A 14,997-nucleotide genomic window follows, 5' to 3' on the forward strand; every position below is an offset into this window, starting at 1 on the left:
CCAAAATGGGGAGTCTCCAGCCGTTGCTCTATTTGTGCATTACATATACTCATGAGTCCAGAGGGGGACTGCAGAGAGTTTGAAGTGAGACCCTGTCTTAAAAAGCAAAACACAACAACCAAAAACATCAAGTTGCTCCTTGCTAAAATAATGAACGCTGTTTATCCAAAAGCTGGAAGCATTGTGGGAGCACGGTGGTGCTGGTGGGATGTTACAGAAATGGTTCAACCCACCAGGGTGTGCGGTTTCTTCGGCAAACATTGCCTTCCTATTCGCAAAGACTGAAACAGCCATGCACAGCAGTGGCTCTTGCTTTGGGGGGTCTCGGTTCAGACGCTATGCATAATTTCAGTGTCCTTCTTAATGGCGTTTTTAATGTAGCAGCTTACTTCTCTATTTAGCGAAGGAGCCACAAATCCACGAAGAACAAGGCAGTTGGCGCAGTTTGACCTGTGATGCTCTGTGACTCTCTCCTGCACCTTCACGCTTTCTGTCTCACATTTAGAACATATATCCGACTTTTATGAAGTTTATATGGAAGAGCCCCAAAAGATGTTTCAGAGCGGCAAATTTTTATCTGGTTTTCTCTCCTTAGAATTCTCTACCTAAAACTTCTGGCTTCTGTTTCTGAACTTCTCACAGGAGAACTTTCCTTGGCTTCCTTACATAATCTAGGCTATCTATTCCAGTTTTAACTGTAGGTACTGTCTAGACTGTTAAAGCATTAAAGCCATGTGGTCATCAGCAATTATCTCCAGCACTTGAAGCCGCACGTGCACACGAGTCATCCACATGTCAGTTGTAGCAGTCCTCATAGGTCCTGTGCTTGACAGGTTGAAAAGCCCATAGAGTTAAGAGTGGAGCCTCCTGCGTGTTGGAGAGGATGAGCATCTGTTAACCCCCCACCCTCCCCCCAGTTGCTGGCTTACGTCTCTTTGGAGAGGTAGAAATGCCATCACTCTGAAATGCTCAGTTAACTCGTCCTTAAGCATGGCCTGTGTTTTCCTCAGGTCAGCAGCGTGTACATGATCTTTGGTTCTTCGTTTTGGTTTGGTTTGTTTTTTGGGGGGGTTTTGGCTCTTTGCCTGCTGGCATTAAGCATTATATAAAATGGGCCTGTCAAAGTTGCTGGAGTTTATATAGCATTATCCAGTACTGTTCATCGTGGGTTACATATTGCTTGACTGTTCCCTCTTTTTCTATGAGCTTTGCTTAAGGAATCAAGTAGTTACTTAGCTGAGTTCATGTGCCACATAAGAAAACTTGAGCCTGGTGTCGAAGAGTTGTTCTGGCCATTGAAAACGGTTGTTAAAGTTGAGCTCAGTTTGGAACTCACGACCACTGGTTAAGAACTGGCCTCTTGGAGCATCTGGCCTTGCAGCTTAACTTACGGCTCGTTTTGTTCATTAGGAAAGAAGCTATCAGTTCCTGTGAGGAGCAGCTGAGTGCCTTCCAAGCCCTGGCACACTCACTGAAGTCGTGGGTAAAAGAAACAAGGAAGCAGGTTCCTGTTGTGAAGCCATCTCTTGGTGCAGAGGACTTGGGGAAATCTCTGGAAGAAACCAAGGTGGCACATTAGCCCTAACACTACCTTCTGCTTGCCTGCCTGTGTTAGTGAGGAAGCATAAGAGTGCTTTGGTCTAACATCAGGCAACCTGGTCTCCCAAATGCTCATTATTTCAAGGAAAGACATAACCTTTTTGTTAATTTGATTTATTTAAAAAAAAAAAAAAAGATATGTTAGTAAGTCATTAGCCTCCCTAATATTGAAGTTTTCTTCTTTGTCAAATCTCAACTTAGTTTTATTTTCTTTCTTTCTTTCTTTCTTTCTTTTTTTTTAAATGCCTTCCCTCCAAGTAGTAAGAAAGCAACCCTTGTGTTCATGTACAAAGTGTACACCAGCTCGGGTATATTGCTTTAACCAGTGGTGGAAGACAGGTTATTTGAATCTCCTGCATAAATAGTGTATACATATTTTGTCATCTGACTTAAGTCATAAAAGTCATGGCTAAGTGTGTCAGATTTTTTTAGAGTGAAATCATATACCTTTGAAGCTTCATTGAAATTTTGGTAGTTAAAACTCAGCATGAGGTGGAATTTTGTGCCCCCATGTTTATTTTTATTGTCCTGTCACATACCTTAGGATGCGGCTGTGCCTGCGATAGCCCTGCAGACTTACAGTTGACAGTTACTCTGGAACATTCCCGTAGCACCCAGACACAGCCTGGCTCCCACTGTGGCTGGGGGCAGAACACAGAATGGGCTTTGACCCATTCTCCTCTGCCAACCGCGCTAACAGTCATCTGGGCCCACAGTCATTGTTGCTTTAATATATGCTTAAGAAGTTCAGTTATAATGTCCAACTCTGAAGATACTCGGAAGACTGAAAAATAATGTGTTTTTGTGTTTAAAGAAATTACAAGAAAAGTGGAGTTTGAAAGCACCAGAAATTCATAAAGCCAACAACAGTGGGGTCTCACTGTGTAACCTGATCAGTGCCGTGACCACCCCTGCCAAAGCCATAGCAGCAGTCAAACAAGGTATGTGCCTCGTTTTCACGGCCAGCCTGTAAGAACTAGGGCTCTCGTGTTAATTTCGTATGGTTTAAATTAATTTTAAAAATCACCCCAGAAATACAAAGCCAAAGAGGTAAGACAGATGACTTTTAAAGGCACATTGAAATGTGTCGTGGAAAGATGAGGAGATGACCCAGCGGATAAATCACGTGCAAGCCTGAGGATGGAGTTCGAATCTCCAGTACTCACACATGTTTTATACATGAGTGGGCATGGTAGCCGGCCTGTAGTCACAGCACCCACGGTAATCCTTCAAGCAGGCTGACCGGATCCTTCATGTTCGGGTCTGGCGAGCGGCTCTGCTGCAGAAAATAAAGTGGAAGATACCCAGGATCCACTGTGGGCCTCCACATGCAGGAGCAGACACATGCATACACAGCGTAGGAACATGTATATATATACATGTATATACACATATACACCTACGCCAAAAAAACCCAAAACCTGTTGTGGGAAAATATCTGTACTGATCCGGTTTTAAACCCCTCCCATGTTTGATTTTATTAAATACTACAAACATAAGCAGGTAAGGATTACAAGGGGTCACAGAGGAGGGACTGGTCAGGTTCCAGCCTGCTTGCTTTTTATTGAATTCACATCAAGGTATTGTAGTTCCCTTTGAGCTGTTTCTAGTCTTATTATACTATGTAGAAAAGAAATGAATTTGGTTTCCTGGTAAAGAAGAGAGGCAAGGGGTGGATTCTCCTTTACAGAGGCGATTCCAACCACCCCCCCACCCCCCGCCCCATTCTCTTTTTTGTCTGCCTGTCTGTACATCATTCCCAAAGCAGTTGATGCTCGCTGTACACTCACACCCCACTCTTCTCAGCCACAGAACAGAGTTCCATAAAAATGTTGGCTCCCAAACTAATTTAATATGAACACAGTGTTTTTGGTAAGGCGTACTTTATTGTTTTGTTTAAGTGGAAGAATAGACAGAAGGCCAATCTCGTATCTCTATTGTGTGCCCTCTGGCTTCTCTAGTCTGACCAGGCCTCCAGCTGTCCCTATTGTGGGTCACACCCATGTTCCAGCTGCACTTTTCTCAACCAGCCATTTATTCCACTCTATTAATCTCCTTTCAAGGAATGCCCGTATTGTATGTGCTGCAGTGCTCGCTCCTTTCTGCCCTAATAAGATTTCCTGAGATGCCAAGTCGATTTCTCTTAAGAAGAGGAATTCTGTTGTCTTGACTTTAATCTTAGTTCCTCCTGTCTCCTTTATATTTGGAATAAAACCTATGCACTTACTTGGTTTTCTTTGTTAGAATTGGTTTGGAGAGTCTAGGGGTCTTTCACTTCTGTGTAAAATGCCTAGCACGTGATTTTGTGGGGGGGGGGGGGTAATTCAGATGTTCTAATGTCTCTGTTGATTGTGCTTGTATGGATATCTCTCTGCTTTGATAGACAGCCCATGGGTGCTAGCATGAGAAAGCTGGATTATATTAACATTGTGGTCATAGAAACATGCCAATACCAGATGGTTATGATGGTAAAAGGCTGTGACAGATAATCATAATAGCTATGATGACTCACTAAGGAGTTCCTGTTTGGTAGACAGTGGGTTAACAGTGCTCTTACACCATGTAAGCTTTATGGTACCTATCCACTTCCAGGCGCCCAGCTAATAACCAGTACAGCTGGCATTTAAATTCAGCAGAATCCTACCCCGCAGGCCCAGGCACTGCACGTGTGTTCTCTCTGTCTCAGCATATGTGAACATAGCAACAGGTTTTTGTTTCAGCTTTCCTTTTAGAAGCTTCCTTGTCTTTTTAAATCATCCTGCCTTTATTAAGCCTGTGATAACATTTTGTAAAATACCACAGACAGTGTTTAGTCATTAGGTAAAGCAGACGCTCTCTTCTCAGTTACTTTGCTTTATTTAGTAAATACATGCAGAGACCTTCTGACGTCAGTTGCGTTATCATTGAGATGACTACATCATCATTTAATTTAGGAATCAACTCTTGATTAATTTATAAACAGTAGAAAGTAAGACATCATGTCACTCCTGTACAAATAGGCAACGGCATTCTTAAATGGCCACGTTTCATAACTGTTTGTTTAATGCCATCTGTAGTTAGTGGGTAGAAATTCGAGGGCAAACCGAGGCTACTTCATTTTTTTGTTTGTTTGTTTGTTTCTTTTTTCAGGTGGAGTAATACTAAATGGTGAAGGAACAGACACAAATACTCAGGATTTCTTGGCAAATAAAGGTGAATAGCAACTCATCTGGTTCATTATTAATGAAATTCGATGTTTCTGAGAAACTCCTTTTAGAGTTCAGGGTGTTCGAGGTTATACTGAAATCTTAAACTTGAGTTAAGATAGCCACAGTCTCCATGAATATATTGATATAACTTCCATCTGAGATAACGAAACAAGACAACAGTGTTTTACTTTGATACTTGGTTTTACTTCCTTCTTGTTAAGATACATTTCTACTTGGGCTAGCATTGGATCTAATTTGTTGTTTGGTACCCAGGAAATTTAGTATAGTGGTTAAGCTTATGTTCCATTGTGCAACCTCTTACACTTCTCCATTAGGCAATGTTCATGAGTTATTTGCCATTAACTAGCAGTACGACCCGGCCTTTCTATTCTAAAATGTCTATGGTCTATTGTAGCAAGCTTAACCGTAATATAATAGAAGGAAGTGCCACGTACAACACATTTAATTCTGTAGCTTTTTTCCAAAGCCCTCAACATGCATTAGTATACTTTTCTTTCTACTCGTAGGTTTAACATCTATTAAAAAGGACATGACTGACATAAGCCACAGTTATGAAGACCTGGGCCTCTTACTCAAGGATAAAATCACAGAACTGAACACTAAGCTCTCCAAGCTGCAAAAGGCTCAGGAAGAATCAAGTACAATGATGCAGTGGTTACATAAGATGGACAAAACTGCAAGCAAATGGCACCAGACCCCAACACCTACAGACACAGAGGCTGTGAAGATGCAAGTCGAGCAGAGTAAGGTAGGCTGGGTACAGGGAAGGAAGAAGTGAGAGACTGGAATTTAGAAGCAGCCCTGGTGGTCATGAGCCCTGTTCTGTTTCCTACCTAGGCCCTTCAACAGATAATTTTAGAGTTTGGTTAAAATCTGTCTTTCTGTAGATTGGGACAATTAATAGTCACCTTTCCAGCCCTCTGACATTATGAAGAGGAGCCAACTGTTGGGTAGGAGTCCTTCGCCATCTGTAAATTAGCTTAAATCTGGGATATTAGTTAGTCAACTCTTGGGAAAGATGTAGTTAAAGGCTGAGGATATTCAGGGCCTGTTTTGTTGTCTACTATAAAGCGGAGAAGCTAATACTCTTCAATGGACAGTATTTATGTAGCTGTCAAGATTAGGAAAGTAGTTTTTCACGGTGGCACCGTGATGGCAAACATTTATACAAATTATCAACCTGTATTTGAATTCTACCACATGTTTGTTCCCAAGTAGAGCCTCCAATTTTGGAGGCCTCTACCAAGGCTGATTTGCTTATCAGTTGCAGTCTCACTGAGAACAGCTTACGTTGGCCCATAGCAGTTTGAAAACAGGAAATTCTCCTTAGTGACAGAGTCGCTCATTACCTCCATAGTTAGAGTGTTCCTCGGTAGTGTTTCTGTACCTGATGGCTGAAGATGGATGGAATAAAAATCACATCTATCGGCCCCATAACCCAGGTGCTCACCCGCTCCAGCATTTGATCATGGGGTTTCCTCTCCGTGTCATACCAGAGGGGAGGGACTATTGTAGCATCATGGTGCTTTTTTTGTCTTTTGGTGTCATGCTTCTGTGTAGTTAATTAGGGTTTTTTTTTCCTTGTTAGTCATTTGAGGTAGAGCTGAAGCAAAATGTAAACAAAGTGCAAGAATTAAAAGACAAGCTGACAGAACTTCTGAAGGAGAACCCAGAGGCTCCTGAGGCCCCGACCTGGAAGCAGACGCTGGCCGATATGGGTGAGTCCATCCCTGTGCTGTGCCTCACAGGCAAGGTTGTTATCATGGTCATCAGCGTGTTTTTCAGAAAGCATCCAACAGTCTTGTGTGCGTTTGGATTTTCTTTAAATGTTTCAGAATCTGTTTTTTGGGTTTTTTTGTTTTGTTTTGTTTTGTTTTGTTTTTAAATCATAGTTTACAAGAACGTTGTTCTAAGAATTGGCACTCGGCCGTTCTTACAGACAAGGTGGATGATTGATAATAAACCGCATGGGCTCTATGCTCACAGTTTTCAGTGCCTTACTAGATTATCTTTCACTCACTCATGTGGAACGGGCAGGCTCCCTTTTCTGGTGAGGTCATTTCTGGGGCTCCTCCAGCACTGTCTTGTTAGCTCTTCTTTCTCTCAAGCCAGGCTTGAGAGAATACAGGGTAACCCTCCCCTTCCCACACTGTCCTAGCATAAACTGCTTGTAGATGTAGAAGTTTCTTCAAAGGACTTTTCAGTGTGTGAGCCAGGAAAAGTATGAAAGTCAGTTTCCCTGCTTCACTCTGTTGTCAAGAGGTTTCAGTAAGTTATAGACAGAACTAGGAGCCACAGCGTGAGCTGTGTGAAGTGTAGCCCATCCGTCCTTGAAATGACTTCTCTTTCGGTTGTTCCATTACAGTTATTTCAAATCTTCTGCTCTTTATTATCAGGCGTCATAAGCTTAGAAACAAGTAAGTAAGCGTTCTTAGTGTTCAGAGGTAGACAGCATCCAGCTCTCTACGGTTTCCCCTGCATCCGGGGTTCTCCTTTGAATGTCAGAGTTACTTGAGCAGAGTATTGTCAGACATCTTAGACTAGAGGGAGGAGGGAGGAACATGTGTTTCCTAAAATGCCTCTTGATGCTCTTCACCCTGTCTGCTCTTGTTAACAGCCTTGGTATTCAAATTCTATTGGATTGGATGGAACTTGCTGTAGAGAGTGATGCCATTAAATAAAAGTCACCTACTGTGTTCCAAGTAACATTTGCCCTTTAATATATAGTGCCAAATGACCGCCCCCCCCCCCAAAAAAAATCTCTTGGAGCTAATGAGCCAGCTCAGTCAGTAAAGTGCTTGCCTGGCTTATGAGTATCAGGACAGCATAAGAACCTAAGCACTGGACGTGATAGCACAACCTTGTGACCCCAGTGTGAGGACACAGAAACAGGCAGGCCCCTCGGGCTATCTGGACAACCTAGACACCATGGCAAATCCCAGCCAATAAGAGACCCTATCTCATAGAGAAAAACAAGTACCAGGCCAGTGAGAGACCCTGTCTCATACAGAAGAACAAAACAAATAATGGTGCACAGCACAGCTCCAGGAACAACGGCTGCGGTTGTCCTTCAGCTTCCACACATGTACGCATGCGCACACACATAGGAACCGCATGAAATGTATGAAGTAAGCCAACTGCACCGAGCAGTTATTGTTTATGGAATGACAGATGGGCTTAAGTGCTTGTCTCAGTGCTCTGTGGGAACTAGGTAAGTAAGGTGGCTTCCTGGCAGAGGGTAAGATCCAGTCCAGGCCTTCTGAGGTCACGGCACAGAGTACAGGTGGTCATGGCTGATTTCTCTAGAGCGCCTCTCACAGTGACCAACATCTTAGAATGGCCAGCTCATGATCTAACAGAGCACCTGCAGCAATTCACGTAAGTGCTTTTTTTAAGTTAGAACTAGTATGAGGGAGTTATCAGACACGAACAAGGCCTAGAGATGTAGTTTATAGGTGGTGACATACTTGCCTAGGATTAAGACCCTAGGGTTAAATCCTAATGCCAAACAGAAAAAAAAAAAATAAATAAAGACATCTACTGTATATTATTTTGAATCACATGGTTAACAGTGTTCCAATGGTGATATTAAAAACTAATGCCAGCCCCATCGTTTTTCTTTCAGATACTAAGTGGCAAGAACTCAACCAGCTAACGGTTGATAGGCAACAAAAGCTAGAGGAATCCTCCAATAATCTAACTCAGTTCCAGACCACCGAGGCCCAGTTAAAACAGTGGCTTCTGGAGAAAGAACTGATGGTCAGTGTTCTTGGACCCTTGTCCATTGACCCAAATATGCTGCACACACAGAGGCAGCAGGTACAGGTGAGTGTTACCTGCGGGCTGGCTGGGATGCAGCCCCTTGACCTAGCAAGACAGATGTTTTTAGTGTAAACACATTATGTGGCCAGCGCATCCCTTCCTGCTCTGGGACATACTCTCTAAAGCAGGGGTTTCAGAGAACAGCAGCTATGAAGTAGCCACAGTATTCTCCCTGAGCCAGCGCAGGGGGCGTGGGGGATGGGGAGGCAGATCCTCTGTGTATTTGGGTTGTAGTTGTTGCAGGCCCACTAAACTACGGATGTCTCTCAAGGGTGAGTGTGATTGTCTGAGTGATGGTAGGCTGGTATTATACCTTGTGTTATTTATAAATTAGCCTATGAGGCCTTATTCATTTTGATGGAGACTTATAATACTCACGCAGTACGGTCCTGAGCTGAAGGCAGGGCAAAAGGAGGACAAAAAAAAAAAAAAAAAAAAAAAAAAAAAAAAGACTGAGGGAGCAGAGGCCATCTTAAAGCCTGAGTATATTAGGTGAGTCTCAGTCAATAGAACGGAAAGAAAATCCCTAACCAAGTTGGGCAGAGTGGCTCAAGGTCTCTCTCGTGGTTGCAGCTGTGTTTCTGTTAGGTGAGCAGGGGCCCCAGCAGGGAGGAGGAGCTCCTTCCAGCCAGACATGTCACCAACGGGTTCTACTTCATAACTGCTCATGATATAAAGAGAACAAAGATAGAAAGATAAAAAGGAAGTATCTGGAGAAATACTTGCTTCTAGTCTCAGCAGTCTGAAATGAATAGGTAAATAAATACAGAAATAGGTAAAAATGTAAAATAAAAGATTAAGTGTACCACAAGGAAGGCATCTTGGGATCTTTTCTAATGACAGCCATGATGGGCCTCTGCATTCTGTGCCGTAAGATTTTATGTCTAACACTTTTATAGTAAAGATTGTGAACATCAGCAAGTCCACTATTTAAAAACAAAAAAACAAAACAAACAAAAAAAACCTCTTTTAAGCCTAGAGTGCTTGAGCATAGTAAGCAGTTATCACTGCATTTTTTTTTTTTTTTTCACTATAGAATGCTGGGAAGGATTGAGCTAGCCAAGAGAAATGCATGATTGAGGCCAGGTAAACATGGCGTTGGGATGTGAACTCAATAGCAGTGTCTCCTCTGAGGGAGCCTTTGTCCAGGCTACAGTTTATCTCGTTCTCCTTACCCTTTGAAAGATGATATTATTTTCAACAAGTTGTTAATTGCCAAGCACCATGGACCATTAGTTTCAGATAAGCGCACTGCCCTTAAAAGGTAGGAAAACATTGAAAGAAAATTCAAGACAAACCACAGAGCTAAGGTGCCGATTCTACCTGCTTCGATGCTTAAATTTATGTTTTCTGTAACTAGTTATACATCCTGTTGTTTATTTTCCACGGTTAACCTAGATCCTGCTGCAAGAATTCGGCACTCGGAAAACTCAGTACGAGCAGCTCACAGCGGCAGCTGGCCAGGGCATCCTGAGCAAGCCTGGGGAAGACCCTTCCTTACCCGGGATTGCGAACGAGCCACTGGTAGCTGTGACCCAGAAGTGGGAAAGCCTAACGGGACAACTGAGGGACAGGTGTGACTGGATCGACCAGGCTATTGTCAAAAGCACACAGTATCAGACCCTCCTGAGAAGTCTTTCAGCCATCCTGAGTGACCTGGATGGCAAGCTCAGCGGCAGCCTTGCCACGGGCACGCTGCCCGATGCCGTGAACCAGCAGTTGGAAGCAGCCCAGAAGCTAAAGCAGGAGATAGAGCAGCACAGCGCACAGCTCGGAGAGGCCCAGGCGCTCTGCGAGGACCTGTCAGCACTGGTCAAGGAAGACTACCTGAAAGCGGAGCTCAGTAGGCAGCTGGAGGGCATCCGAAAATCGTTTAAGGATATTGAACAAAAGACAGGTTTGTCTCTCTTCTTACACACCGATTTCCTGGTCGGAAATTGGTGACCTGTCTTGCTGTTTCCGAGTTCTTGGTGATAATTTGTGACTGTAAAAGGGCCCTGCCCCAGTGGGCACAGGTGTGCAGGGAACAGTCTCACGGCAGTCTGCAAGTCCTACACAGATGAGGGAGATACTGCACACACTGTCCACACACTGCAAAGGCCTTAACTCTGCATATTCCGATTTGTTCTTTTTTTTTTTTTTAATATGTAGACACTTTTTCTGTGCTATGTTGTCTTATTTCAACAGAAAAATAGATGCATGATTGTTTTAAAGGCTTTGTCTCATTTCATCACACTACCTCTTTGTATGATTCAAGCACAGAAAGCTTTTCTAGAGAAATATGTGGGTTTCCCTATTTTCCTCACTTGCCTGTAGCAATAACTCTGAGACAAACGTCAGCAATTATTAGATGCAGGGGAGCGAATGAAGGGTATTGCTCTGTTTCTGAAGTCATGCTAGTTTCCTGTCCTTGCCTCTAGTCATATCGAGTTTGTTTTTTAATTGGTTCAGTTTTTATATTGATTATAGCACCCAATTCAGACTTTTTTTTCTTCTTCTTCTTCACAAAGACAGCATAGAATCTGCATGAGTTGGTGTCCTGGCTTGATCTCAGAATTGAAAGTACCTGGCAACTGATTTAAACCCCCCGCCCCCAGAATATGGAAAAGTCAGAGACGTGGGGGAGGGTTGTATTTTATACGAAATGGGTTATTAACCACACACAAGACCTGCAGCAGTGAGAAAGCAAAGTGGACACACAGTCTTACCTCTAATCAAGAAGCTATTTGATCCCCGCTGGGAAATGGAAAATCAGCTTTCTACCATGGAGTGTTACTGGGTAAATCAGCAACACTCCAGGGGAAGACCCATGGTCTACACAGAACAGAGCCCATGGATAGAGGTTTTGTGTGTGTGTGTGTGTGTGTGTGTGTGTGTGTGTGTGTGTGAGAGAGAGAGAGAGAGAGAGAGAGAGAGAGAGAGAGAGAGAGAGAGAGAATATCTTAAAATAATACATTTGTGACTTCACTTTCAGAGAATCATGTTCAGCACCTTCAGTCAGCCTGTGCAAGCTCTCACCAATTTCAGCAAATGTCTAAAGACTTTCAGGCATGGCTTGACACAAAGAAAGAAGAGCAAAGAAACTCTCCCCCGATATCAGCCAAACTCGATGTCTTGGAGTCACTACTTAAAGCTCAGAAAGACTTCAGCAAAACCTTCACCGAGCAGTCTAACATTTATGAGAAAACCATTGCAGAAGGCGAAAACCTGCTATTAAAAATGCAGGGCGCGGAGAAGGCAGCCTTACAGCTACAGCTTAACACGATCAAAACCAACTGGGACCGATTCAGAAAGCAGGTGAGAGAAAGGGAAGAGACCCTGAAAGATGCGTTGGAAAAAGCCCTCAAGTACAGAGAGCAGGTGGAAACCCTGCAGCCGTGGATAGACAAGTGTCAGGGCAGCCTGGATGGAGTGAAGTTCTGCTTGGATCCCGCCGAGACAGAGAAGTCCATCGCTGAGCTGAAGTCTCTGCAGAAGGAAGTGGACCACCACTTTGGTATGGTGGAGCTACTGAACCACACAGCCAACAGCCTACTCAGCGTCTGCGAGGTAGATAAAGAGGTGCTTACGGATGAAAATGAGGCCTTGGTCCAGAAGGTAGACACGGTCACTGAACAGCTTCAAAGGAAGAAAGTCTCCCTGGAGAGCATGGTCCAAAAGTTTAAAGAGTTCCAGGAAGTTTCCAGAGAAGCCAGAAGGCAGCTTCTGGGTGCGAAAGAACAGCTGGATGCCTACCTCTCCCTAGGACCCCAGGCGTACAGTAACAAACACCTGACGGGGCTACAGGCTCAACAGAAGTCGCTGCAGACCCTGAGGCATCAGGTGGACCTGGCCAAAAGGCTCGCTCAGGAGCTGGTGGTGGAAGCTGCAGACTCAAAGGGAACTTCCGATGTGTTGTTGCAAGCAGAAGCTTTGGCAGAAGAGCATAGCGGACTAAGCCAGCAAGTTGATGAGAAGTGTTCTTTCTTAGAAACCAAGCTGCAGGGTATTGGGCACTTCCAGAATACCATCCGAGAGATGTTTTCTCAGTTCACAGAGTTTGATGACGAGCTGGACAGCATGGCTCCAGTGGGGAGAGATGTGGACACCCTGCAGAAGCAAAGGGCATGCATGCAAACCTTTCTGAAAAAACTGGAAGCCCTCATAGCAAGCAACGTCAACGCAAACAAAACCTGCAAGATGATGCTGGCCACTGAAGAAACTTCTCCAGACCTTATTGGAATCAAGAGGGACTTAGAAGCCTTGAGCAAGCAGTGCAACAAGTTGCTAGACCGAGCGAAAGCCAGGGAAGAGCAGGTAGAAGGTGCCACTGAGAGGCTGGCCGAGTTCCACTGCAAGCTGGGAGAATTCGCGGTTCTACTCAGAAAGGCTGAGGAACACGAGGAGTCACAAGGCCCCGTGGGTACAGAAACAGACACAATTAACCAGCAGCTTGATGTATTTAAGGTAGGGAATTCCTTATTTTTCTTGAGCGTTTGTATTATTAAAAGAAGTTTCTAAATAGTATAGAAAGGCGGCTTCCTGTCTGGGTGGGTAGTATAGAAGCCTGGGTGAGGATAGAATGCGTGTGTGTATGTGGTATGAAGTCTGAGTGAGCATATATGGTTATAATACTCAGGTGTTGCAGGGCAGTTCCGAGCTGACTTGGGATTGGGGTCCCTACAGGGAAAGGCCTTGATGATATCACGAAGCCAAAGAGTAGTTGAGGAAATTCCAGGTAAGCCTCACCCTGACCTCAGTGGAGGAATTTCTGGTGCATTTATGGCTGACATTTGTAATGACCAGAACTGTATTTGAACGGTGCCTCAGACATTTGCCTCCCAGAATTTTCTTTAGTAATAAATCATAGTCTTTTCCTATTCTCTCCTTCTCTTTTTAAATGAGTCTTCTCATCCTTAATGTAACTTCTCTCTAAACTCTTTTTCTTGTAGACGTTTGTGGATTTTTGTTTTGTTTTGTTTGTTTGTTTTTTTTATTTAAAGGCAGTGTGATGTTTCACGTTGTAATCCTAGTTTTATGCAGGCCCTCTGCTCGTGCCTGGTGAGATTAGAAGTGAATTGTTTTTTTATTGGAGCAGGTCATGTCTGCCGCCTGAGAGCCTCAGTGATACTTAATAAACGGAGCATTCCATTAAGACACTGGCTGTTTCAGTGTCTGTGGATTTGGTCCCACTTAGAACAATGAAAGCGGAAGCTATATCATGGCATGGTACAAAGATAGGTTCCTTTCTGAAAGCAGGGCCGCCAGGCATCCTCAACAGAGTGTCAAGCGTCTGCTGTATGTACGCGTGCGCTGGTTATCTTTCGAATTTGTCGTGGGTCCTGTGTATGAGCTGTGTCAAGGACTGGTAGAGGGATGTTATACCATTAGCACACAGAGGATCAAGGAAGACCAGTCAGAACCAGGATGTGTAAAACCTGGGCTCACAATGTAGAGCATGTGTGTGGCCCTGTGTTCAGCTTCCAGGTTCAGCTGTTTCCCATGGAACAAGATAGAAATTAAATGGACTTCCTAACTTGTTGCTCTTGTTGTTGTTATGTTATGACATCTGATCCACTGTTTCCTTCACTTGTCTTTAGTAATAAGGCTTAAATGAGTGAGTTTTGAAAGATCACTTCAAATATCCATGACCACTGCTTGCTGTATATTACATACTTTGGAAGCACAGGGCTTAAAAATCTGTGATCCTAGGGACTAGAGAGATGCAAACACAGATGCCATTTGTTTGTGTGTGCCCTAAAAACATACTAAGAACAGCAAGTAACAGGCATGCACCTTGGGGTCACTCTGTGTCAACTAGTGTGTAGTGTCAACCATGCAAAGTAGATGCTACACACCCCACTCTTACTATACAGGCCAGCGGGTGTTGATGATTTGTACAGGGTCGCACAGGTGATAGTATCACAGCCCGGGTACTTTGATGAAAACTGTACAATGCCTTATGCTGGCTATTTTCTTTGTGTTTCAGTCCTGACATTTCCTCTGGGAAGTTTTCACATTGGCTTTGTTGTAGCCTGAGTTATGGACTTGACTAGCATGCCATGGTAACTTTTCATGTTAGTCCAGAACATCAGGAACACACACTTAAGAACAATGTTTTGTAAAACTGGCTGCCAGGCTGGACTTGAGCATGATGTGTATAAAGCTGCGGAAGCTAGTGTGTCGTACATGCTGTGAGAGCCGTAATAATGAGCATCCCAGGGAGTATGCTGCCAGTGACTTAGGACCAGAGATCTCCTCATCCTAATGTTTCTGTCTTTCTCTATTAAAGGGGCAAGGGATCTTGCTTATAATACAGATCTTAATTCAGTTTCTGTTGGGTCTTAGTCTTTTGCTAAATTATTTTCAACATATTTTTTAAATTAAA

General features: G+C 43.7%; 1 protein-coding gene across 1 annotated transcript in view; it reads left to right on the forward strand.

The window, feature by feature from the left end:
• Dst (dystonin) overlaps window positions 1-14,997 on the forward strand; it is a 405,110-nt gene that overhangs the window by 308,431 nt on the left and 81,682 nt on the right. The window contains exons 54-61 of the mRNA XM_051153028.1: window positions 1,411-1,567; window positions 2,414-2,540; window positions 4,729-4,791; window positions 5,315-5,556; window positions 6,397-6,526; window positions 8,434-8,633; window positions 10,029-10,527; window positions 11,605-13,076. Of these exons, the coding sequence (XP_051008985.1) occupies window positions 1,411-1,567; window positions 2,414-2,540; window positions 4,729-4,791; window positions 5,315-5,556; window positions 6,397-6,526; window positions 8,434-8,633; window positions 10,029-10,527; window positions 11,605-13,076 (2,890 nt within the window). The remainder of the gene's footprint in view (window positions 1-1,410; window positions 1,568-2,413; window positions 2,541-4,728; window positions 4,792-5,314; window positions 5,557-6,396; window positions 6,527-8,433; window positions 8,634-10,028; window positions 10,528-11,604; window positions 13,077-14,997) is intronic.

This window comes from Acomys russatus, chromosome 11 (assembly GCF_903995435.1).
Source record: "Acomys russatus chromosome 11, mAcoRus1.1, whole genome shotgun sequence".
Taxonomy (NCBI): Eukaryota; Metazoa; Chordata; class Mammalia; order Rodentia; family Muridae; genus Acomys; species Acomys russatus.